The 26808-nt window shown below is 43.9% G+C and overlaps 1 protein-coding gene across 2 annotated transcripts in view; it reads left to right on the forward strand.

The window, feature by feature from the left end:
* Positions 1–26808, forward strand: part of LOC122042874 (bifunctional aspartokinase/homoserine dehydrogenase 1-like) — a 68300-nt gene that overhangs the window by 31916 nt on the left and 9576 nt on the right. For both annotated transcript variants that reach the window (XM_042603248.1, XM_042603247.1), the window contains one exon: positions 3042–3111. In XM_042603248.1, the coding sequence (XP_042459182.1) occupies positions 3042–3111 (70 nt within the window). The remainder of the gene's footprint in view (positions 1–3041; positions 3112–26808) is intronic.

A 26808-nucleotide genomic window follows, 5' to 3' on the forward strand; every position in this document is an offset into this window, starting at 1 on the left:
ACGGAACTAGAGTACTTACCCTCCATTGATCACGCATTTTTTTCGTTTTCAATATCATATTAAATAATATTGTAAGTCATTCAATACCTTACTTTCTTAGGCACTTCCATGCCTCTATCAAAATATCATCTTGTTTAATAATTTTGTAAGTCATTCTACTTCTGAAGTTTTAATTCTATGATAAAAATTTAAATTTCTATACTTATTTGACTTACTTAAATTATCTAAGTTAAGTTGATCACCTAAACGTTCATTATAAAGTTGATAAAAATACGTTTCCCACCGCTCTTTTATTTCTCTATCGTTTACTAATACCCTATTGCATTAATCTTTAATACATTTTATTTGGATAAGATCTCTTATCTTTCTCTCTCACTTTAGCTATTTTATAAATGTCTCTTTCCCCTTCTTTTGTATTCAATTTTTGATATAATTGTTCAAAAGCTTCATTATTTGCTTCATTCACTACTTTTTTTCCTCATTTTTCTTTCACTTTCTTTTGTACTTTCTCATTCCACCATTAAGATTTCTTATTTAGTAGTGCATGTTTCTTTGACTAACCAAGTTCACTCTTAACTACTATTTTCAACTTTGATACCATCTTATCCCATGTCATATTAGAGTCACTATATATTTCACCTAATGCTTGTACTCCTACTTTCTTTTTAAATATATTTTGCTTTTTTGTCTTTAACTTTCACTACTTAATTCCAAGAGACATATATATTTTCTTTCTATTGATACTATGCTTAAGGTGTATATCTAACGCTACTAGCATATGTTGGGTAGTTAAGCTTTCTCTAAGGATGATCTTGTAATCTTTACAGATATTTCTATCCCTCTTCCTAATCATAAGAAAATCAATTTAGGATTTATTATTCTCACTTTTGAACGTAACCAAGTGTTCTTTTCTTTTTTTAAAAAACGCATTAGCTAATATAAGGTCATATACTATCGCAAAATCCAATATAGTTTTCCTTTTTCATTTCTCGTTCTAAACTCATAACCGCATGTACCCTTTCATATTCCTCATTTTCACTCCGACATGTCCATTTAGATCACCTCCTATTAAAATCATTTTACTTGACGGAATATTTTGTAATACTTCATCTAGGTCGTCCCAAAATCTTGATATGGTAGCTTCATCTAATCCTACTTTTGGTGCATATATGCTTATTACGTTCATAGTTTCTTTCACCACTATTATCTTAAGACTATAATTCTATCCCTTTTTTAACTACCCCTACAACTTCATCCTTTAACAAACTATCTGCAGCAATATCCACTTCATTTCTTGTTTTACTCTTTCTTATATACTATAACTTAAAACCCGAGTTCTCTATCATCTTTGCCTTCTCGTCTACTCATTTCGTCTCTTGTATATACAAAATATTAATTCTTCTCCTAATCATCACATCTATTACCTCCATTGATTTACCAGTGAGAGTTCTCCATGTTTCAAATCTTAGACTATTAGTTTTCTTATAATATTTGTTCTTATCCAACTTATGGTATGAGAACTGTTATTTATTTAACACTACATTCAAGTTCTCATGGAGATATAGCGATCCTTGCTGATACGTTACAATCGGACCCTGCAATGTGAACTCTTGTATATTTAGTACCACACTCGAGTTTTGGAGATATAGCGGTCCTTACTGAGATATTACAGTTGGACCTTGTAATGCGTTCCTTCCGGAGAACAACCTGGCATTAGCATAATTGTTTAATAGATTTATTCATTAAACATTTGTCATAATTTAACACTGGATAATAACCTAACGCAACTCTCCTTGTTTATCCAGACTTGGGACCGATCATGACTCGTTCGTCATATAAGGTTTAAACACACATTTCAAATATAACATATAAGGTTTAACTTAAACCCTTTGTACAAACATCAAAATCCAAAGTTGGACATGCCCACTTAAGACATGATTTCTACTTTAATATAAATTTATTATTGTTATTTCATATTACACTCCTAAGGGTTTTATATTTACAATTAAATTATTTTTTATTTATAATAAATCTTCATCACCCTCAAGCTAGTTTAAAAATATTAGAAACAGTCATGGGAAAGGTACCTATATTCAATTTTAGGACCTTGCCGAGACTTAGTAGACTGCAAATCTGCTAATTGTTGGAAATAATAAAAGAAGATATTTGAACTGTACCTTTTCTCAGAGGAAGTGACAAATGATTTCTCCATATGTTTCTTCTCTCATGAAAGTTAGGATTGAAAGTAATGTAGTAGCTTGATTATTAGAAAACATTCACGGGTCACTTGGAATATTAACCAACGTAGTTATCAACTGTTTGAACCAGGTAAGCTTATATGTAGCAAGAGCTGTAACTTTACACTTCGCCTTTGCACTAGCTCTAGCCATAATATTGTGCTTCTTGCTCTTTTGAGGTATCAGGTTGCCTCCAAGAATTTTTAAGGTGGAAGTAAATAGAGAGCATCATGACAAACTAAATAAAACCTTATTAGGTAGTACGACATTATCCCAAAACTAAAGATGGACTCCCATATGAAGTAATAATGTATGAGCAAAGGAAAGCCTTCTTCTTTCCTTACAAAATGGCTGATCAGAAAAGAGGTGGCAAGATCTGGGAATAAGCTGTAGAATCTAGGAACTGAAATAATAATCCTGCTGTATCAAAAACAAAAAGTTGCATGGAAGAAGAGAAACTCGAGATTGAGTAGGAATCTGGGAAGAAATTAAGCAGAAATAAGAGCGATATGCTGAAGAAGTAGCACTGATCTGGAATCACACAAATCTAAGGAAGCCTATGAAGGAGAGCCTGACTCTCAACACTAGAAATCCCAAAAGAAGCAGGAGGTAATTTAGATATCAGGTTGTAAGATTGAAAATTCTTAGTAGTTGAAAATCAATAATTTTAAATTGTGTTAGATTTATTATAAAATTAAGTGTTGCATATCTGTTAAAAGTGAAAGTTAGTGATAGATTTGTTAAAACCTTAATTCTTTGTGATAGATTTAGTAATTAATGCAAATAAATTTATTTTCATTGCAGGTGTCAGGTTGGTCTTCAAGAGCTTCCAAAAGATTCTCCATTGGGAAGATTGAGAGGAAGTGACAATGTGGTATGTTTCCTTATGTATGTGCAAATGCTTTGTTTATGATTTGCTAATGCATTTTAATCTATATCAATGGCAGATTGATAGAGGACCTGAAAAGGTTTAACAAAATATAACATCTACCAAAAGATATTGAAATGGACCTAAGATTTTGGAGAATATTATGTTAATTTAAAATCTTTTTAAAACAGTTCGAAATCAGGAAACAGTTGTTAGAGCCATAGGTAGCTAGGTACTTTCCAATAGATTGCTGAACTTGTGACAATGTGTTTATGACATGTTATAGAGAAGAGTTAAGGATGAAACTTCATATTTGCTGTGGTTGCTATATTATCATCATTTGGTATCAAGCTGAGTTTACTCTGACTCTTTGAGGTGGGTTACATAAATCATACCTCTCCATTAAACTACATGCAAGGGAATATTATTAATATCTGAATCAACTAGTTCATTATTATTACGTTCATTAGAGTTTTCTTTGGTGTCTCCCTTTGCCCTCTTGCATCTACTCTAACCAATTCAAAAAACCAAACTTTTAAGAGATGATATCCGGGGAATAATCCCCAACCATGCTAGTAAACCAAAGTACACATGGCCAAGCACATCAATAAGCAGTAAACTACATGCAAGGGAATATTATTAATATCTGAATCAACTAGTTCATTATTATTACATTCAATAGAGTTTTCTTTGGTGTCTCCCTTTGCCCTCTTGCATCTACTCTAACCAATTCAAAAAACCAAATTTTTAAGAGATGATATCCGGGGAATAATCCCCAACCATGCTAGTAAACCAAAGTACACATGGCCAAGCACATCAATAAGCAGGTAAGATGCTTGAGAGCTTGAGCACAGACACTCGGCAGTCTGAGCAATTCACTGACCTCATTAGCTCAGATGGCTTGGTTGTATGAGCTCCCATATTAACTCGGTAGTACGACTCCCCTATGTGATTCAGCTACTTGGGTTGGACTCATCTACTTTAGCTGAATGGTCACCTTAACCATTGCTCTGTTGATCGACTCCAAAAGGTGGCTACTCCATATATTAATCCTTGATTTGTAATGACTGAGTAATTGACACCATATTGGAAGGGTAGTTATGCTAAAGTGGGCCACTATAACAGACAAACAGTTTCAAATTTCATGGGGATGGCTGCCATGATCTCCGTAGGTATCTTGCTAGCAAATATAAAGATATGTGAACCTTTCTGCTCTCGTGAATAAAAACTCTTGAATTCAAAGCATTCCTTTTCTGTGAATGCTCATATGACTTAAGTTCCGGAGGCCTCAACAACTTTGACGCCCTTTAACATGTATTGATATACTCAGGAATATTCCTACCAGACAGTGTAGATCAATTGATGCACTTCCAACAAGCTAGAAGGACCGATCAAGTTGGTGGAAGAAGCCTTGCCTCCACTGTCCAACGAGGTAACAAGTTTTGGATATATTATTTTGGTGTCATCCGTGGGAAAGAGAGTTAAGACGTTGAGAATTGTGATACAAGAAGGAATCCAAAGGAGTCGGACGCACAACAAACTCTTATTGTTGTTCGGAACACTGTAACGGAACTCCTACCGAGCGGGCAATTGACATAGATTATTGCAGCAACAATTACGAAGATTCTTTGTCGCCAAGGACAAAAGATTGCTACCCACCCAGTCGAAAAGGTGGAGAGCCAGGTAGATTATTGCCTGCTGCCATTTTGAGTCTAGCCCCCGTAGCCTCTATGCCTTACACCTTGCTCAAGGTATCAAAGGAAAAGATTCTGCAGATTTATGAGGAGAATAGGTATTGCAGCATCCTCAAGTCCATGCAACAGTTCCCAAGAACTTTTAGTTCGATCACTTCTGCTCTTTCCACTAAATTGGCACACTACTTAGGAGTGCGAGGGGTTTCACTATGATCAAGCGGGTAATTGCTAATAACTAGCAAATCTCTTGGTTTCAGGAAAAGGGGCTTTTGAGCAGTGGCAACGCCCTATCCCTATCGTCCGAGATCCCTGAAGTGGACCGACAAAAGTGAGGAGTAGAGGTCGAGGCCCACGGTTTTCCCCTCGGTGTGATGAGAAAAGAGCTCGCTTGAGTGGGTCAAATACAAGTCGAGTAATCAATATAATCACCAAGTGAGCTACAAATAGAGATTCTAATAGGCCTCATAAGGCACACGAGCAAATGGAGAGTTTGGTGATTGGTGGGACCTCCAAAAGTTGTGACATACCCATCATCAGGTTTAGCCACGTGGCCTTGAGGGCGCCTTGGTCATTCGAGTCACCGTTGCTTGGTCGAGTGCTCATTGACTTTGGCATTTTCATGAACTTCCTATTCAAGAAAATGCTCGAGCAAATGTAGATGGAGGAGGTAGGATTGCGCATGTTGGTTACGACCCATGTAGTCGTTGGGGCAAATGTGTTTGCCATTGTCCTTAGAGGAGGAGCTCCTTGTTACGATTTCGCAAGTGCACGGATTCGTCGTCAGTAATAAAGATTATCGATCCCACGAGGACTGGTTATAAGCACTAGCAATGGTTCACTTAGGATTAGCTAAACTATCGATTGCTGTAAGTTATCTAAAGAAAAGAGATTGGGAAGCAGGAACGAGAACTAGTAAAGAGAAAGTAATTAACTTGTTTTATGAAGAGTTCTAGGAGTTCGGTTTCATTGTGGTGATATTGATGTATTACGTTCTATCCTTTACTCATTGTCCATCAACATGCATTCGCCGAAAGCTAAAGCAACTATCCTTAAGCACTAAATAGAGAAGATCCCTGTGAAATCCTGTTACGGTTAACCCTTGTCACTAGAGCGCCTCGGTAGATCACAAGAACGCAACTCTAATTGGTGTCATTAAGGATAAAAATAAGGGCTTGGTTTGTTCTCTTACTTCCTTGTGGAGAAGTTGTCTCTCCTTTCGAGGAAATACCCTAGATATTCGTGAACGGGTTACCCCTGTCACTAGGACCTCTCGGGTATACGATCTAAGATACTGTCTCTATGAGGTTAGCAATTCCTACACAATCAATTAATACAATATAGAAATCTAGCAACAAGTCTCATGCATAGTAGTTGAAACAAAGCAAGCGAAATCATCCAATGAATAAAGACATAAATATGAGTCTTACATCATAACCAATCCACAACTACTCCTTAATCCTAAAACAAGGAAGCTACTTCATAGACGCCGGAGAAAAACCCGAAGACATAATGTAATTAAGCATACAATCCTCAAACAAGAAGAGAGAAAGAGAAAGGATGCTTATCCAACGACGACGAGTGATCTTCGGATCCAATCATTTGCTTCTGGAGTTGATGTGGTGATAAAGGATCGCTGGACGGAGGTCTTGGACGGCGTCGAATGGCACCAAGACAATTCTCCCTTTTACGACTCGCTCCTCCCTCGAGGAGAAGGGTTAGAACCCTTTTTATAGGCTAGGGCATGGTGCCGCGGCACGGCCGTGCAGATGTGGCACGACTGTGCCTTCTTTTGCCTCTGGCCGCGCTGCACGGTCGTGCCAATTGGCACGACCATGTGGATCTAGGGCACTGCTCCTGGGACACGGTCGTGCAAGATTGCACGACCGTGTATGGCTTGGCTACTGGTCGTGGGGGGCACGACCGTGCAAGTTTGCATGGCCATGCACGGATCCATCTCTGTTTGGCCACACGGTCGTGCAAGAGTTGCACGGCCGTGCACTGTTCTTCCTCTGTTTGGCACACGGTCGTGCGAGGTTGCACGGTCGTGTTCTCTGCCTCGTTCCGGTGCGTCGACAATCGCTGTTTTTACTTCAAAAGTTCTCTGTCAACACAAAATCAAACAAAGAGCAGATCTCCGAACAAAAGAGTATTTATGATGAGTATATGATAAAGAGACGATCATGCAAAGAATATATACGTATAAAACAAGTGAATGTGCGTTAAAACATGCATAAACGATCATAATATTTACGCACATCACTCCTCAAGAAGACTGCCATGACTTTTTTACGGTGGTGGATGCTCCTTCGACTTTTAGTGTTATCTTGACGCATCCTACCTTAAGCACTTTCACGCATCAGAATATCAAATTCCTGATGGGTTTAGAGATCAGAGATGTTTAGGGAAGTCAACAGGCATCTCAAAGATGCTGTGGAGATGGTGCAAACGAACGCACTCGAGGGCAGGGAAAGTTTAACGAGCTCGAAGATGTGTCGGCTAGGAGGTTCATTTGCTGCAAGAAGCGGAGTCCACTATAATGCTAGAGGAAGAGCTCAAATCTGTCCAACTTGTCCTGGATGACTAGGAAAAAATCACCTGAACAAAAGTTAGGAAGGTGTTGGATGCATGCCTCATTCGCAAAAGCAATGGTTTTGTTTGGTCACCACAAGACTTGGTCGGAGCCTCCTCAAGCTTGATGGAACACCACCTTAATATTTCTCCGGAGTTCTGACCAGTGAAGCAGTAGAAATGATACTTTGGTCTAGATAAGGATAAGATTATATTGTCCGAAGTCGAGAAGTTATTGAAGGCGGACTATATTTGGGAAGTGCAGTTTCCCACCTAGCTTTCTAATACGGTGCTAGTTCCTAAAGCCAAGGGTCAATGGTGGATATGCGGACTTTAGGGATTGTAATACAGTTTGCTCGAAAGATTTTTATCCCCTCTCCAGGATATATCAACTAGTGGATTCGATGGCCAGGCATTAGGTCATCTGCATGATGAACACTTATTAGGGGTATGATCAGATTCCTTAGCTTGTGAAGGTCAAGACAAAGTAGTTTCATCACATCAGAACTTTTTGATATATGGACATGTCTTTTGTCCTCATAAATGTGGGAGCCACATATCAACAATTAATGGACAAGGTGTTTAGTTAGGAAGAAATGTGAAAGATTACGTGGATATCAGATTGGTGAATTTTGCAGCCCAACTTGATCACTGACTTAGAGGAAGCCTTTGAGATTGTTGGAAAGAATGAGTTAAAGCTAAACCCTAATAAATGTATTTTTGGAGTTAGACGAGTGGAGATTTCGAGTTATTTGATTATCAAGGCCTCTTCCGAGAGGATAATTATGGGTGTATTTGGCAATAAGAAACGTAGCGGTTAGTTCTATTCTTCAATAAGGAGTGGTTCAGAAGCCAATATACCATATTAGTCATCTTCGCATGGGGGTTGTGCGGATGGAGAAGTTAACAATGATGTTGGTCATCATTGTGAGACTGCTACGAACTTATTTCTTGTCTCTCCTTATCGTGATATCAACCAACAATTCAATAGCGAGGATTCTCACTTGGATAGAGGTTTCTAGCCATGTGGTGATTGGACAAAGGCTATATCCAAATGTATAAGTGATTAGTCGAAGTCCAATAAGGGTGTCCACTCCAACAAACCATTGTTTCTCAATGGACTGTTCAAGGGATTGAGCTCTTAGGTTGTCAACACAGAGTGGTGAGGGCGGTGCTTCAGGAGTGGGATCAAAAGACGAACCAAGAGCGAGGGAACTCTTGTCTCCGAATCGGGAGCGTCTTCAATGTGAATGATGATGGGGTGGTAGTCTGGCTCCCTGATGGTAAGTTGTAGACCATTCGACTGAGGATTGCCCGACCAATTATCGGTAGCAAGCAACCTCAATTGTGTATTGGAGGGAGTCGATGGTGGAGGGGCGGTAGGGACAAAATAAGTAGAGGGGGCGTGAGTCCCCTAAGCCTCCTTTTGTTTCGTTCACATGAGCGACATCAAAAAGTGTTCCAATGACACATTAGGGATCATCCTAATCAGAGGGGGTGGTTGTGTTACTTCATTGGAGTCGGGGCAAGTCACCGACTTAAACATGATGTCATTTGTATCAAATGAGAGGTGATCCTGTTCGAACCAAGAGTCAACGAACGCTGGGGATGCGGCGCTCCCTGCTGGATCCTCGAGTGCTCCGGTGAACCTGCAGCAAAACCGAGCCGGGAGGGGGTCCCGGCGACGGCCCTCCGACGCTCAAGTCAGGTAAGCTACGATGAACAAAGTGGCTTCCAAAATCTCAGAGCACGTACTTCACCGGCGAAACCTGAGGTTCTTTATATAGAGCTATGAAGGGTCTGGGCACGCGTACCTAGGTGCATACGTGTCTTCTGTCCTTTCCTAGGTATGCGGCTGTCAGAAAACTTACCTGACCCATATCGCTACAGTCAAAGCATGCCCTCGATGGGACAGCAGAATCCCCTGTCACAAGATTTGGAGCATGACACACACGTGAAACCTACCGGTTGTCAGAGGAGAAATCCTCGGGTCTTTTTCCTTGCTCCAAACTTGTCGTCCGAGCGGACAGCTCCCTCAACATCCGATCGGACATACGCAGTGGTTTACCTGTGCTTTGTGGAGACTAAAACAGGGCCGCTTTATGACTGTGGCCGGTCAAAAGGTCAGCTCGGTCCGTGACCTTTTTAACTGAGCGTCGGAACCCCGATTTGACAGGGTGTCTTCCAACCATAAGTGCGAGCCGGCCGGACCCATCCGGGTATTCGATTCCATCGGCCGGCCGGCCGTCTACGGTCGTCCGTCCGGTCGGACCACACTCTCCTCGGATGGGCGTTGACTTTACAAAAAGGGGGGGGGCCCGCTCTTACTACCGGATCACTTGCCTCCCCTTCAAGTCTAGTCGAAGGAGGCGAATAGTCCAACTGACTGGACTGTGAGTCTAGTCGAACGGCTCCTCAATGCTAATACTCTCCGTTCGGTCAGCCGTAGAAATATCCTTGAATGAATCAACGATGGCCTTCACCGGATCTCCTCGCGTTCTGCGCCAATCTTCGCCATCAAGGCCGATCATACCTTCATTAAATGCTCCGAATGATATGCCACGTGGAGCAAGGCCACCAGAGTACGGAGGCGGTTGCATGATATTGTGATGTGATCGAAGCAATTGAAATAAACGGCTAGATGTGTGCTTTGATTCCGTGACCCACGGTGGAGACCGCCCGGCCCTCACCCTATAAACTCTTCGTTTCCTTTTCACCTTCACACGCCCATTACCTCTCTCAAGGCTCGGAGCTCCCACGATCTTGTTGTGCCTCGGCGCCTCCTCCTCGATCCATCTCCTCCAAGAAGGTTTGAGCTTTCCTCCTTCCTTTCTGTGATCGACCGCTTTCTTCCCTAGCTCCTTTGAAATTCCATTTCTTCGCTTTGAGACTTCCTTTGCTTTCCGTCTGGATCATGGCGGTTCTTCTCACCCCAAGAACAATCCACAGGCCCATGGTATACCACTACGGTCCGTTTCAACAACGGATTTTGATATTTTGTCGACAATTTGAAATTCGAGGATTTCAAGTTCGCTTAGCCGGGTCCTGGCCGCCACACCGACCGTTTCTGTCTTCCGCGACCAATTTATCGCGGTCATGGTTCCCCGCATCCTTTCATAGTAGACGTTTGTAATTATTTTGGCGTGCCGCTCGGAAGTTTAGTACCAAATACCTTCCGTCTCCTCTGCGGTGTTGTCGTTTTGTTTAAGATCCATAACATTCCCCTCCGATCGGAGGTCTTTATTTCTATTATCCTAAACAAGCCGAGCCGGGCACCTTTATGTTCCAAGCCCGGCCCGGTCTGGTCTTCTTCAATAAACTACCCACTTCAATAAACATTGGAAGGACTATTATTTCTACATCCGCATGCCCAGTCAGCCGACCCAGTGGCGGTCAGTCTACCTCCTACTCCCGAGTGAAGAAATTCAAGACCCGACGGATTATCTTCACGCCACAAATGTACTGGCGGTCTGCGGCTCGACATCAACAAACTTCTTCACGAGGGAGTGATGTACATTTTTGGGCCTATACGGACCCCACTTCCGACCGACTTTGGTAAGAATTTTGCTTGGGCACTTGCTTTAATTGCTAACCGATTTCTTCTTCTTTTCATGCAGCTGAAATCGTCATGGACTCGCCGGCGTTCTAAAGAGAAAAACAGCAGCCTGGAGGCCGCGGCGGCCAAGGAAATGGAGGCGCTGGGCATTAAGCGGTCGGTTCACACGAAGGAGAGAGCGGCACCAGCCGAATCGGCCGCCCGACCTCTCAGCCAGCGGAGCTGCCTCCAGGAACCAACGCCACCGAGGAAGGATCCGTCGGGAGGAGGAATGCCCGCCTAAGAGGCGCCGGTGGAGACTTTCACGCTCGCTACCTCATGTCCAACCCCCGACTGCCACGCGATCGCTAAAGGCAAGGCGCCGGTGCGAGACCATCTCGTCCGATCGGACGCCTTCCGACTGGGACGAGCTGACTACTCTGAGACTACTCCGGTCGACACTCTCCCCGCTGCTCACCCAATGCTCGACCGTCCATTCGCGAATTTCGACCGATCCCGGTCGGGCGATCCACAGTCACGGCCAAGACACACGAGTTACTCTTCATCTTCCAATGAAGAGTTGCTACCGTGGCCACCAACCGTGCCCGAGCACACCATTACTTTGAAGGGCCCCTAGCTGGGCGCGCGTAGCAATGATCCCCTCCGAACTTAGCCAACAGCCACATCAAGCGCTACGGGTAAGCTTGTTGAAGTTTTGTCATAATATTTCCGCTCGGCTTTTGACAACTGCGCCTTCTTACTTCGAGATGGGTGGAAGAGATAGCAGTTTCCAACCGCCCATGGCAGACGAAGAGATAAGGCAACTAAAGGCGGCAGTGGTCCGAGCGGCTCCAAGGCCCTTCCTACTCCGGAAATGCAAAAGAGTCAAGAAAGCTCAAACTCACCGGGTGGCCGAAAGGTAAGAAAACAGTGACCTGTGCCCACGCCTAGCCGAGTCCGAGCGACAAGTCAAGTCGCTTGACACGAAGATAACTCCGCCACCACTCGGAAGAACACGGCCATCTCCGATCCGGAGAAGAAACGGGAGGCCCGGGGCCCGAGTGAAGATAAAGGAGTCGACTGGAGCACGACCGGAGAAGGCAGCCGCCTACCGACTGCGAGAAGATTGAAAGTCTGAATGAGGCCCTCACAAGCTCCCAGGCGACCTTCAAAGAATACCAGGATGCTGAGCCGAGCCGAGTCGCCGCTCTCCGACAAAGCCACATCTGATCGCCCGAGTTCTCGGAGAAAATTTGCGAGCGAATGTACTCGGCTTTCGACTTGGCCATGACGGCTACTATGACCTATCTGAAGTCGAAGGGCCTCCTTCCGGCGTCCACCAATATTCCGGCCGGCGATCAAATGGAGCTCTTGAGCAACATTCCGAAGGACCTCTACGACTACATTGAGTAATTCTTGTAATTTCGCCGCTCTGCTGAACATGAATCTTTTTGTACTTAGGCCACTCGGCCTAAGGTTTTTAATTTTAATGAAATGTTTTCCTTTCGTGTACTCTATCTTATTGCACTGTCCACTTGCTAATACCCATGATGTCCGCTCGTCCGCTATCACCCCTTTGGCATTCGAGGTGCATTCTTGTAAGTGTTTTCCCCAGCCCTTCCGTGCGGCCGAATATCATTCTGTGTTGCTAGCAAGACTCGCTCGTTATAGGCCGACCAGAACCTTTTATACCTCGAGTCTGAGCGGAACTTAGCGTCGGTCTAACTATCGGCTGCGGGTAATTGCTGCGTCGACGATATTCCTCTCGGATTATTTTTAGACGCCGACGCGTCTCTTGATGTTTAACATCGGAGCTCGTCGGCACGGATATTTATAGCCGGTCGGCGAGGCTTTCGATCTTTAACGACGGAGCTCGTCGGCCTTCCGCTCGGAGGGTTTATAGACGCCGGCTCGTCTCTTGATCTTTAACGACGGAGCTCGTCGGCGCGGATATTTATAGCCGGTCGGCTCTCGATCTTTAACGACGGAGCTCGCCGGTCTTCCGCTCGGAGGGTTTATGACGCCGGCTCGTCTCGATCTTTAACGACGAGCTCGTCGGCGGATATTTATAGCCGGCCGGCTCTCGATCTTTAACGACGGAGCTCGTCGCCTTCCGCTCGGAGGGTTTATAACGCCGGCTCGTCTCTTGATCTTTAACGACGAGCTCGTCGCGGATATTTATAGCCGGTGGCTCTCGATCTTTAACGACGGAGCTCGTCGGTCTTCCGCCGGAGGGTTTATAGACGCCGCTCGTCTCGATCTTTAACGACGGAGCTCGTCAGCGCGGCGGCTCTCGATCTTTAACGACAGAGCTCGTCGGTCTTCCGCTCGGAGGGTTTATCGCGGCCCTCGATCTTTAACGACGGAGCTCGTCGGCGCGGGTATTTATAGCCGGTCGGTCTCTCGATCTTTAACGACTGAGCTCGCCTTCCGCCGAGGGTTTATAGACGCTCGTCTTTTGATCTTTAACCACTGAGCTCGCCGCGGATATTTATAGCCGGTCGGCGCGGCTCTACGGTTTAACGTCTGGGCTAGACGGCTTTAAGGCTAACTCCTCGCCAGGTCGAGCGACCTTGGCCTTCCTTTCAGCAGAGAATACTCAATGTGCTTTCCTTTTTCTACTTCCTGCATCGCAAGTACATAGGCGACCAAAAAGTATATAAATTTGTATTTAGCGCACCTTTCGCCCGACTTGGAGAACGTACGCTTAGCCGAACGGCTCAGGATCTGCTTCGTCGAGCACTTTGGCTCGGCTAATTTCCCTCCGTCCAGACGGTACGGGGCCTTCGATGCTCGCGTGCTCGGTTCGACCTTTTTACCTCCGGCCGAGCGGCGCGGGGCCTTCTTTCCTTGATGACGATGCCTTATATTCGTTCTTTTGACTTTTCATTTCTGCATTTCGAGTATTCAGTCGAAAGACGTACACAGGATGATTTACATAGGCACACCTTTCACCCCGCCCGGTAAGGCTGGAGGTGGTTTGCGCTCCACGGCCTATCTAGCTGCCGACCGTCCTCATCTTCCAAATAATACGCGCCCGAGCGGAGCTTTTCGATGATTTTGAAGGGACCGGAGCTTCAAGCTCACGACGCCGCCACCGGCTTGACTTTCTTCCAGACAAGGTCGCCGACCTGGAAGGATCGGGGAATGACGCGACGGTTGTAGTTTTGCCTCATCCGTTGACGGTGCGCCATCAGAATGGATGCCTTGGCACGCTCTTCGTCAACCATATCCACTCCGTATTCCTCCGCTCGGCGTTGACTTCATCATAACACTGGACCGGACTCTACGCCGACTTCAACTGAAATGACCGCTTCACCGCCATACAGGATGAAAAGGTGTAACGCCTGCCTTCCTTTAGAGTCGTCCGGATGGCCCATAAACACCCGACTTCATCCGCCAACTTCCTCCCACGCCGAGCCGAGCGCGAATACGGAGAATTTCGATTAGCTACTTGAGCGCCGTTGCTTTGGGATAAGCCACGGACGTGAAATGTTGCTCGATGTCGTAGCTTTTGCACCAATCTTCCAACACCTTCCCCGTGAATTGCCGCCCATTGTCGAAACCAATCGGTGAGGATACCGAACCTCAGATGATGTGTTGCCATATGAATTTTTGACCATCCGTTCGGTGATCCCGGCTGTGGCTGGCTTCTACCCATTGGAGAAATAATCGACCGCTACCAGCAAATCTCTGCCCGGTCGCCATCGGAAATGGACCCACAATATCCATTCCCCATTGATCGAACGGACATGAAACGGTTGATGCTTTCATCTCCTCTGCCGGTCGGTGAGAGAAGTTGTGATACTTCTGGCATGAATGGCACGTAGATACTGTCCGAGCGGCGTCCTTTTGTAAGGTCGGCCAAAAGTATCCAGCTAGCAAAATCTTCTTGGCTAGTGATCGTCTGCCCGGATGTCCTCCGCACGATCCTTGATGTACCTCCTGGAGGATGTAAGCCGAATCTTCCGAGCTCACACATTTCAACAATGGGCGAGAGAAAGCCTTCTTGTAGAGCTGATCGCCGATAAGTGTGAACCGACCGGCCCTCCTCCTGAGCAGCTGGGCTTCATCCCGATCGGCCGGTGTGACTCCCGAGCGAAGGAACTCTATGATAGGTGTCCTCCAGTCGCTGGGAAACGTAAGGCTTTCCATCCGGTCGACGTGTGCTACCAGCAGTACTTTTTCAATAGGTTGCTGAATGGTGACCGGCACTATAGAACTTGCTAGCTTGGCCAAGTCATCCGCTGCCTGGTTCTCCGTTCGGGGAATTTTTTGAATAAGGACCTCTCGGAAAGTGGCTTTGAGTTTTTCAAAGGCTTCAGCGTAGAGCTTAAGCCGAGCGCTGTTAATTTTAAAGGTACCCGAAAGTTGGTGAGCGGCCAACTGTTAATCCGAATAGAGAGTCACCCGACCGGCACCCACATGCCGGGCTGCCTGCAATCCGGCTATGAGGGCCTCATATTCTGCTTCGTTGTTGGTAGCTTTGTAATCCAGCCGGACGGATAGGTGCATCTTCTCTTCTTGAGGTGAGAGCAGCAATATTCCAATCCCACTTCCGAGCCGAGTGGAGGACTCATCCACATATATTCTCCAGGCTCTGGCCTTTGCACTTCGGTCACAAAATCAGCCAAGGATTGGGCTTTGATCGCCGAGCGGGGATCTTGGATGTCAAATTCACTTAATTCCGTCGTCCACTTGATGAGCCGTCCGGACGCTTCTGGATTTAACAGTCCTCTTCCGAGTGGACTGTTCGTCCGGACAACGATGGTGTGAGCCAAGAAATACGGTCGAAGGCGCCGAGCGGCTAGAACCAAAGCAAGGCCAACTTCTCGAGCCCGGTGTAACGAGATTCGACATCTTTTAAAATGTGACTTAGAAATACTCTTCACCGCTTGCCCTCACAAGTGCTGAGCCTACAGCATGCTCGGTTGACGACAAATAAATATAAAGTGACTCACCCCGATCGGCTTGGCTAACACTGGCAGAGAATTAAGATATGTCTTGATTCTCCGAACGCTCGATCACATTCTTCATCCCACTGGAACTTAGTAGCCTTGCGGAATCTTGAAGAATGGAAGGCTCCGGTCGGCGGTTTTGGAGATGAATCGACAAAGTAGTTATCCGACCGGTCAACCTTTGCACTTCTCTTGTATTTCTTGGGCGGCATGTCTTGCAGAGCCTTCACCTTGGGATTTGCTTGATTCCCCGCCACTATGTACTCCCAAGAAACGCCTCCTTTGGCTCGAACAGCACTTCTAGGATTTAGCTTGATTCCATATTTGCGCAGTGCTCGGAAGGTTTCTTCCATATCCTTGAAAGATCGGCCGGACGGATTTAATAAGAATGTCGTCCACATAGACTTCCTCCCGATTTGCTCCTGAACACTTTGTTCATCAAGCGTTGATAGGTGGCCCCACATTCTTTAATCCGAACAGCATCACATTATAGCAATCCTGCATACAAAGCTAACCTTTTCTTGATCTTCGCGAGCGGCAGCATTTGTTGGTATGCGTCGAGCATGCAAATCAATTCACAACCGGTTGTAGAGTCCACCACCTGATCTATCCGGCAAGGGATAAAAATCTTGGGCATGCTTTGTTTAAGTCCCAAAGTCGACGGACTCTCCACTTGCCGCCGGCTTGAGACCAATACCACGTTGCCACCGAATCACCTGATGTGGCGGCCTCCGAGTTTTTCTACCGCCGGATGATGGTATTCTCGCTCAAGTCCTTTTTCTCCGCTTCATCGCCGAGTCCGGACATGCAACTGCCGCGCTAGGCTCGGCGAAATTCCGGCAACTCATGTGTCGACCAGACGAAAACATCATGATTTCGTTGGAGGCATTGGATCAGCTCCTCCTTCCGCTCCTCCTCCATCGAGGCGATAAAGTCGTGGCCTCCGATCGGGTCGGATGGATCTGAACTTCCTCCTTTTCATCGTAAATTAAAGCAGGAGGTTTCTCGGTTATGGCGTGTACCTCAATTCGGGCGCCTTCGGAGCGGAATAGCTCGGACCATCTCTATATAGCACCGCCGAACTGCTAGCTGATCTCCACGTATTCTCCTACTTTGTCCTCCACGGGAACTTTATCTTCGGTGGAAAGTTGAGACAATCGCCGGAATTCGCCGAGCGGGCCGTCCCAAATGACGTTGTAGGACGAGGGAGAGTCGACCACCACGAAGTTTATTGTCCTGGTCCTCTGAGCGGCTCCTCTCCCGGTGAGGTAGCCAGCCGGATCCGTCCGACCGATTGCCCGTAAACCCGTAGAGCGGGTCGTCGTGGCGGCACGATCAATTTGCATGATCGAACGCCTTCAATATGATGTTGACCGAGCTCCTCGTGTCAACAAATACGCGTGAATAGTATAATTGCTATTACCGCTTAATGAGCGAGCGTCGTGGCACTTCTACTCCTTCCAGTCTCCGGGACCGAAGTGATTTCGGTCCACTTGCCCGCTCTTGGCTCACCCGATTGCGTGGATCTCTAATCGCCCGCTTTACGGCTCGGTTGGAGTCTCCTCCGGTCGGCCCTCCAGATAACGTTGATCTCGCCCGGAAGTATTGCTCCTGTTTTCCTCTTCCCGAGTGGACCGCGACCGTTCTCGGACGCCCGCGATTCTCCGTCTCGAGATCCGCCGATCGGGTGTCTGCTGATGTCGCCGGCGGGTCCGGCCGGCTTCACGGGTCCTTTGTCTCCGCCGATGGGAGGAGACCGTCGCTCGGCTTTCCGAACGGATTGACCACGAAGGAAGACTTGACAATCCCTCGTGTTGGCGATCCGTCCGGTGGAAGGTGCAACATGGGTCCACCTCTTCGGCTCAGGCGGCCGCCACTTCAGTACGTGCGACCGGCGTGGGGATCGGATTGCTCAGCTCTCGGTCCTCTAGGTGGTCAGCCGAGCGGCGTGTTGTTTCTCGGCGTGAATAGTGCCCGCCGGTGGGAGTTTCTTTTCAGGCGGCTTGTGCTTCTTCCACGTTTATGTATTCGTTGGCCCGATGTAGCATATGATCATAATCTCGGGCGGCTTTCGGATGACCGGAAGAAGTCCCCATCCACAAGGCCGAGTGAAGGCATTCATCATCGTCTCCGATGTGGCCGTTGGGATATCCATCGCCACTTGGTTGAATCGCTGGTAGGCTCGGCGATTCTCTTGACTCTTGCTTGATGACAAACAAGCTGACACTTGTCTTCGATAACGCCGATTGCTATGGCGAAGTGGTGGAGGAAGGCCGTTCGGAAGTCCTTGAAGCTAGTGATGGACCCGTCCGCCTCCGAAACCACCGCTGAGCCGATCCCGAGAGAGTTGTAAGGAAGACGCGCATTTTACTCCATCCGTATATGATGGAGTGTAGTCAGTTATCAAACTTACCTGGATGATCATCCGGTCCGTTGTTCCGTTGTACTCGCCGATCGTCGAGCCACGTAGTGCTTGGGCGAGGGTCTGTAGAATAGCCTCCAAAATTGGCGATTGATCCGCCGGAGATGAGTCCGCGGGCTTTCTTTCTATCATCCCGCTGGCATTTCGTCAAGAAGAGCCTCTATCTCTTCGAGCTAGTGCGGCTTCGGGTGCGAAATAAGGCCCGGTGGAATGCGGTGGCTTGAGGTGCGTCCGTTCGGCCACCCTGACGCAGATGTTGCTTGTTGCTCCGTTCACCGATGCTTTTGTTTTGCTCCATAAGTTTGCGGCCCTCATCTCGACCGAGCATCGAGTTCTTCCGCTGAAAGCGCCACCGCGTGTGTTGTCGCCGCCTCGCCCATTGTTCTTGTTCGAATGCAGTGCTTCCCACGATGGCGCCATTGATCCTGCTCAACCAAGAGTCAACGAACGGGACGCGGGCGCCTCGCTGGATCCTCGAGTGCTCCGGTGAACTCAAAACCAGCCGGGGGGGGTCCCGCGACGGCCCTCCGACGCTCAAGACGAATAAGCTACGATGAACAAAGTGGCGTCCAAAATCTCAGAACACGTACCTCACCGGCGAAACCTGAGGTTCTTTATATAGAGCTATGAAGGGTCTGGGCACGCGTACCTAGGTGCATACGTGTCTTCTGTCCTTTCCTAGGTATGCGGCTGTCAGAAAACTTACCTGACCCATATCGCTACAGTCAAAGCATGCCCTCGATGGGACAGCAGAATCCCCTGTCACAAGATTTGGAGCATGACACACACGTGAAACCTACCGGTTGTCAGAGGAGAAATCCTCGGGTCTTTTTCCTTGCTCCAAACTTGTCGTCCGAGCGGACAGCTCCCTCAACATCCGACCAGACATACGCAGTGGTTTACCTGTGCTTTGTGGAGACTAAAACAGGGGCGCTTTATGACTGTGGCCGGTCAAAAGGTCAGCTCGGTCCGTGACCTTTTTAACTGAGCGTCGGAACCCCGATTTGACAGGGTGTCTTCCAACCATAAGTGCGAGCCGGCCGGCAGTCCGGTCGGGCCGGCCGTCTACGGTCGTCCGTCCGGTCGGACCACACTCTCCTCGGATGGGCGGCTGCTCCGGTGACTTTCACTTGGCGTTGACTTTGCAAAAAGGGGGGGGGCCCGCTCTTACTACCGGATCAAGAGGTATCAATCAAAAAAAAAAAGAGAGAGAAATAAGGAGCAACAAAAATGTGTTGAAGGATGAGAAAAGTGAAGCAAGTGTGGTTGACGTTTGGGAAGGGGAAAAACTACCTATAGAGTAGTCCAACTCGGCCACTGGAGGACTCAGGCTAAGTGGTATTGGAAGCGATCATCAAGAAGGCAGATGCTAAACATTTAATCTTGAAGAGCTTAACTGATCAAGTGAAAGGGATGTGTTGGTGCTGGAGCACAACATTTAACTTAGAGTTTTGATGTATGAATAATGTTAAAGTTAATTGTGATCTAACAATTTACAGATAGTGACTAAGTCCTAGTGGAACTAAGCAACTGAAGACATGATTGGGAGTTAGACATGAGCTAAGCTTTGGTTTGAACCAAGCAAGAAAGCCCTAGCTGGGTGCTAGGTGAATCAAAGTCCAAGTGGAGCCAGTTGGGAGTTGGGAGTTGAAGGCTTGGCGAACAAAGACTAAGTGGAGTAAGCTGAAGATTGGTGCACAAGTTTAAGTGGAGTAAGTTGGGAGCTGAAGTTTTGCAAACAAGTTTAAGTGGAATTAGTCGGGAGTTGTAGCTTGACAACTCAGTCTAGATGAGTCAGCTAAGGGTTGAACGTCTAGACCCAATGTAAGTACGAACAACTTTACATTTTCTATAACACGCATTATGTATAACAATTGTAGAGAAGCAATGTTCGATGATTCCAAGCAATCGGAGGGAGCCCGGGCTGGTGATAAATCTCGACAAGGAAATTTAGAGGGCCGTATCGAGTTTGGGCGTTCGGAGTATACGAGCGACTAGAGTAGCTTCCAAGTGAGTTAACGTTATTAGCAAGCCGAGCGAGTCGGGTCAAGATCAGGTTGACCCCTCTCTAGGCGACCAGAGGGCTTCCAGGTGATTGGAGAGCTTCGTTAACGTTATCTAATGGATAAAAGTTGTAGTCATGTCAGCACCTATCCAGCAACTATAGAGGGCTACAAAAAGAACTTCGAGGCAGAGTTTGAACATCACTCATTCTCTCAATCTCTTGTACTCATGCTCAAGTGCTCTCTCGCTTTCTATGCTGCGGCACGTTGCAACTCACGTTTCATTTCTAATCGGCAACACCTAAAGTAAGATTTCATTTATTTTTGTCTCATCATGTTTTTGTATTTGCGCTTAACTTTTTAGATTTTTTTCTATAAAGTTTTCCCACCTCTAGAGGCTTTCTGGAAAGGGAAATTAGAAATAAGAATCATATTTTTATACTTGCATGCTCACTTGTTAAGTCCTTGCATGCTTACATTGCTTTGTTATACTTGATTAAATCAATCTAAGTAATTTTTATTTTCGCTGTGCTATTCTATTGATTCAATTATATTATCTGCTCACAACACTATCACCCCCTCTAGTGTAGAGCTCGATCCTTCAATTTGGTATTAGAGTAGATTGAATTAATAGTAACTAAGAAAGCCTGGTTAAGTGCATGTCTAGGCTGGGTAAGGAGCACCCTACATGGTGTATCTAGTCAAGTGGAACTAGTTGAAGCTAACTCACCTCACTCTTAACCAGTTAGACAAGACATTGTATTAAAGTTGATTTAGCACTAGATTCTTAAGTTAGCTTTGTTTTAGGAAGTGGTCATTTTTCTGATCAAGAAGACCTCTATGTTACGCTACTATCTAGAAGGTAATTTAGAAAACTCTTGTTCTATTAGCCTAAAGCAAAATCTGAACCTAACATAGAGTGAACTTTATGCTTTGAGACGGAATAAACAATTAAATTGACTAACACAATCCGAGCCTAGCCCTAGCCTTAGCCTAATCCAAACCCTAACGACAACCATACCCAACCCATATCCTCATCCAGACCTTAATATAACTTGAACAAATTTGTATGATATATTATTGTGGTATTGACCCAAGGTTTGTAAGAATCTTGGAAAAACAGCCCACCCTCCTTTCTAGTTTCTTCAATGATAACAATTTCATTTATTGGGAAGGAAGAATGAAATATTATCTCATGAAAAATATTGAGAACTATCTTATAATTAAGGTAGGCTTTGAACTACCTACAAATTCAAATGGCAACCCAGTTGACTTCACAAATTAGACAAGTGACAATAAAAAAAGGTTCAAGCCAATGTAGAGCCATAACTACATTGCAATGTGGGCTAACTCAGGAATAACCAAGTAAAATTGAACGCTAAGCAACTTTGGGAAAAATTAATCGAGTTTCAAAAGTTCTGCTGACTCATGAATTAATAAAAAAGATCTGCTATTAAGTCGGCTCCAAAGCATCCAAATGAAAAAAATGAATAGGTAAGTTAGCTACGCAGTCGCTTCAAAGAATCCTAAATGGCATCCACGCAATCGGTGAACATGTTGAAAATTGTGACTTGATCAGGTATATACTTAAGGCATTTTCAAGGACCATCATATGGACATTAATGATTGATGCGTACAAAGTCTCCAAAGATTTGTCTATTATAAAGTTAGATGAATTCTTTTGTGATTTTGAACTCCATGAATAGGCTAATCTTGATCAGAAAGAGAAGGATATAACTTTGATTGTAGGGAAATCCAAGCCAAAGTCCAAATCTAAAGAAGAGACTTGAGTCAGAATCCGAGTCTAAATCAACAACTAATAAAGATGACCTATCTTATGAAGTCACACACTTAGTTAAACGGATGATCCAATGGAAGTTCACTTGGTGATTCATCAAAATGAAAATCTCTAAGAAGGATTTGACAAAATTCGATGTTTCGAATACAAGAAGGGTCACTTCAAAATCGATTGTCCTTTACTAGAAGAAAAGAAGAAGGAACCTGATAAGAGGAAGAAGAAGAAGAGCCCCTAAAGGCAACTTGGGATGAATCATTATCGGAATCAGAATAAAACTCAGACAAAGTCAACCTACTCTGCAATCAGAGAAGCATCAAGTTCAAAGTCTGAGTCAGACCATAATTCGACTATAATTCAACATCAGACTCAAGTCAGATCAGTGACTCGGATGAGGTAATAGATCCACTTAATAAAAAATTGTATAGTACTAATTCTTATTTGATTAAGACCCTAGCTAAATACAAGTTCAAGATTAAGACTTTACTTAGGAGGTTAAAGACCTTAAGGAAAAACTAACTTGAACTCACCGACTAGGTTAGTCAAGCTGGAACTCAACTCAAGTGTCGAAACTTGAGAAAGAGCACTCTGATTTGAAAAACAAGTTAGCGAGTTAAAGTCTTCATTGAGCAAGTTCACATCTGGATCTAAATATTTGAATATGATGTTTGGGATCATGTTTTTTTATCTTACCTTAGTCAAAAGAAATGCTAAAAGTAAGATTGCTTGGTTCCCAAATCATACTTAGTTAATCAAGTAGAAAATAAATGTTATTGAATACCCAAATAACATATACATGTGATAAATCCTAATGCTTGCTATGTTAATTTCAATGCTAAATTGAAATATATTAGAGCTCCAACTTAAGGGGATATTTTTCATGCTGATATTTTAGATCTCTTAGACTAGGATCGACACAAATCATGCTGATATTTTTCACTTTTGAAATATGATTTTAAAATTAACTTTTGTTTTAATATTATTATTCTCACATATTTTATTTGCTTTATTTTTACAAAATGGACTTACCTTAGGCCCTACCGTAGACTACATGTACCTATAGATCTAAGCAGCCAACATCTCATACATACCTAGGGTATAACTTGTTTGTATTTGAGACACATAAAAAGGCATGAGATGCTTAGAGTAACATCTTTGATTCTAGATGCTTATATCACTGCATCAACATGAATTGAGTCTAAAAAATTTTACATTTAAAGTTACTTAATTTCCACATGTTAATAGCTTAGTTTTCATAAGATTAAGCTGAAAACTCTTAACTTGATTGAAAGCTTCTATAGTCAAGCCCAAAATCAAAGTTGGACGTTTCAAAAATGGTTTGAAAATTTTATTTTCATAAAAACTTAAGTATTTTCATAAATATCATTTTCCATGTCTTCGTTACTTTTCAATTGCATGTTAACTTATTTTTGGAGATTTAACATCTGAACTTAAGGTAGGATTGAAAAACTTAGCTAGAAATAGAAATTTTGAAAAGTCAACATTGTTGACTGTCTACAAGCGCCTGGGTACTAAATCGCGAAAAATTCAAACTGAATTAACCAAACCTCGATAAAAATTAGATTCGGACGATCTTATCGGCCTACGGTCGATCGTATTAACACCGTTAAATTGACTCCACAAATCATACTTATACATTTTTTAGGCATACAATCAACCGGGACCCTACACGGTCGATCGTAGGAACCTATATATGCAACCGCGTACAGTCGTCGTTTTTCATACAAAACTCTTTTCCTCTCTCAAATCTCGGTTTCAAGTCTATTTCGAACTCATCTTCAATTCGTGTCTCAAATTCAAGATTCTCCTCTCTCAATTGTCATGTCTAGGTAATTATTTTCTTTATGAAATAACTTCTTCTCTTATGATTAGTTGGTTAACTTTTTCTTGTTAGAACTAGACGTAGATCCACTGAGGTGTCAACTCATCCTTCAATTAGTGGTTTTCTTTCTGAGGACCTTAGGCTTAACTATGAACAAAACACCTACATTCTCATGCTTCTTAGATATCTAAATCGACAATTCTTTTTCAATCATTGTCCGGACATTATCGAAATCATAGCTCACTATGGTTTATCTAAACTTATTTTTTGTGACCAGACAATCAATCTTGATCTATGTGCCGAATTTTATAACAATCTAATAAGATTAGACGACCTTACATATACATATCGAATCGGAGGTACTGGCATTACATTCACACTCGATCTGATTAGGGACCGACTTGAGCTTCGTCCTTCTTCCTTCACACTTGATTGTTTTCCGATTATGAGACTACCTTTTCGTAGTCCTTTCTCTCATATTTCATTAGATCTAATGTACACATATTTCTTTGGTGGTAATCAAAATCCAACTCATAAATTTCTATTCTAGTAAACTTCAAGCTGCAGACTATGTTTTGAACAAAGTTATCGTTTCATGTGTTCTACCAATTCATGCTTGAAGTCTAGCTTTAATGCGACCCTTTCACTCCTTTCTCTTATACGCACTTCGATATAGATTAGGTATCAACTTAAGCTTACATATTTTCAACTCCATCATCTATCATGCATGCACTATTACTAGTCGTCAAGTCCTTATGCCGTAGTGTCACGTCTTGACTCTTATCTTTGCATCATTCGGGATTGAGGTTTACGGCGGCAACATCCAATCCTAAACAAATCTCGACATGATAGGTTTTAGACAGTTTTTTGGAGGGGTCCCGGCTAGGTCATGGAAGGAGTTGGGGCAAATTGGTTTATAGTGGATTTTGAAGGAAATGACCCTAATAAAAGGTTGGGATGGGAAAACAAAGATCACCCTCAAATTGACCTACGAAGATAGCTAGGGCTTTAGAAGAAGGTGGGGACGTTCAAAAGGCTCTGAATGATCAGTTCCACATCTTTTAGGATGCACTAGTCGCTGTAGATGACAAAGTTATGGGACAAGGTCATTTGAGATGCTAGATTTTTAAACCTACTATAGATTATATAAATAAAAATAGAAAATATATGGGTTTAATTTACCTTGATTGTAGGGATAATAATAACACATTTTAATTCCTCTAAAATTTCTTAACATGATAACAAAGTAAACCCTAGCCATGTCTCCAAACGCTACCTGTCATCCAACGCCTTAGCTGTCATTTCTTCTTTTCCATTATTGATTGATACCGACTGCTTTTCTCTTTCATTATTCGCCGTTAGCCTAGGAGCAATTTATCATTGACAAGATTCCAGCTATCATGTGTTGCTATGAATTTTCTAGTCTAGTCCCACACGTCTACATGTGCAAGTGCATTCGTTATTGGAAATCTCTTTGGTTGTCACTAATCCGTTCGCCCTGCTCCATAGAATACCTTTGCGCATCTGGTTGAGTCAGCATCTATTTAGGTGTGGGACATTTTTGTGCAACAAGTTTTGAATTTCTTTTGTATTTCAGATTTAGTTCTTTGTTTTCTTTTGTTCTTGCTGCTCTTTGGTGATCTGACTGAGAAAAAGTTTGTAGTTGTATCGTATGTTGCCCCTATGTTTTCAAAAATCATAAACATAAGCTAATGATTCTAATTATCTTAACTGGAGTAAAGATAGTTCGTCTTTATAATATGAATAATCATATGATCTGTGGCACAAGAGTCAATGATTTTACCTAACTTTGCAATGGAAGTAATTAGCATGGATAAAGATTTTAATGATTCTTGATACTGAGTGAATTTGGCATATTCATCAGTAGAAATCATGACAGATTGGCCAGAACTATTATTAGTAGGTGCAATGTTGGCTGATTGTGTTTTCTTATTCTGCAATCTCCTACAATCATGTTTCATATGTCTCGTTTCGTGACAATAGTGACAGACAATACCTCCTACCTCCTTCCTTCTGATTCCTGCCATCAAGTATCAAGATTCCTATTATAGTTGCTTGACCCCACTCCTTTACTTTTGTGTTAAGGGGACTATTAGGTTGTAAAGGACCTATCTTATTTTTCCGCACGATAAAAGGCTTGGACACATCATAATGGGGGAACTATTCCCCTTTCCAAAATACAAGAAATCTAGATATCCATTAGTGATTGATTAGACCAATCACCCTCGTTGTTAATGGAGTTTTGTATTTGTAAAAATAACAGAGCATCCTCCTTCAACCATGTTTGTTGACTCATCTGTCAGTCTCTACTTTTCAGTCTCGTACCTCTGCAGATTGGTCAACCTGTTACTACCATATATACATTCTGCATTGTCACTAATATACCCTCCAAAAATTTATAACATTCACCAATGTCCAAACATGTTAGTTTGAAAATTCTGCAGAGGCCACTATCGTGCCTTTTGTCTCTTCGGAGAACATTGAGAAAATCATTCTTCAATTTACCTTTCCCATATTAGGGTGTCTGCAGTCATTTTCTTTCTTCAGCTATAGTTGTGAACTATCACATTCATCATAAGTTCAAGTATTTGAAAACTCAAGTTAAGAGAACAGACTAATAGGTTAAGGGGCTTGAAGTTTTTCCCATCTAAAAAATTCAAATTTTATTTCAAAACTTTTCTGGTGAATTTTTAAGCCAAGTAGTTATTTAATATAGGCGCTAACATGCAGTGTTCTAAAAATCGGCCAAGGCGGCTTAGGCGCTAGGCGCCAGCCAACTGCACCGAAAACATGCTAGTCGGTCAACCTAGGTTGCCTTGGCCCTAGGCAGGATTAGACGGCCCTAGGCACCGATTAATCGATCG

The sequence above is a fragment of the Zingiber officinale genome, chromosome 2A (assembly GCF_018446385.1).
Source record: "Zingiber officinale cultivar Zhangliang chromosome 2A, Zo_v1.1, whole genome shotgun sequence".
In the NCBI taxonomy this organism is placed as follows: domain Eukaryota; kingdom Viridiplantae; phylum Streptophyta; class Magnoliopsida; order Zingiberales; family Zingiberaceae; genus Zingiber; species Zingiber officinale.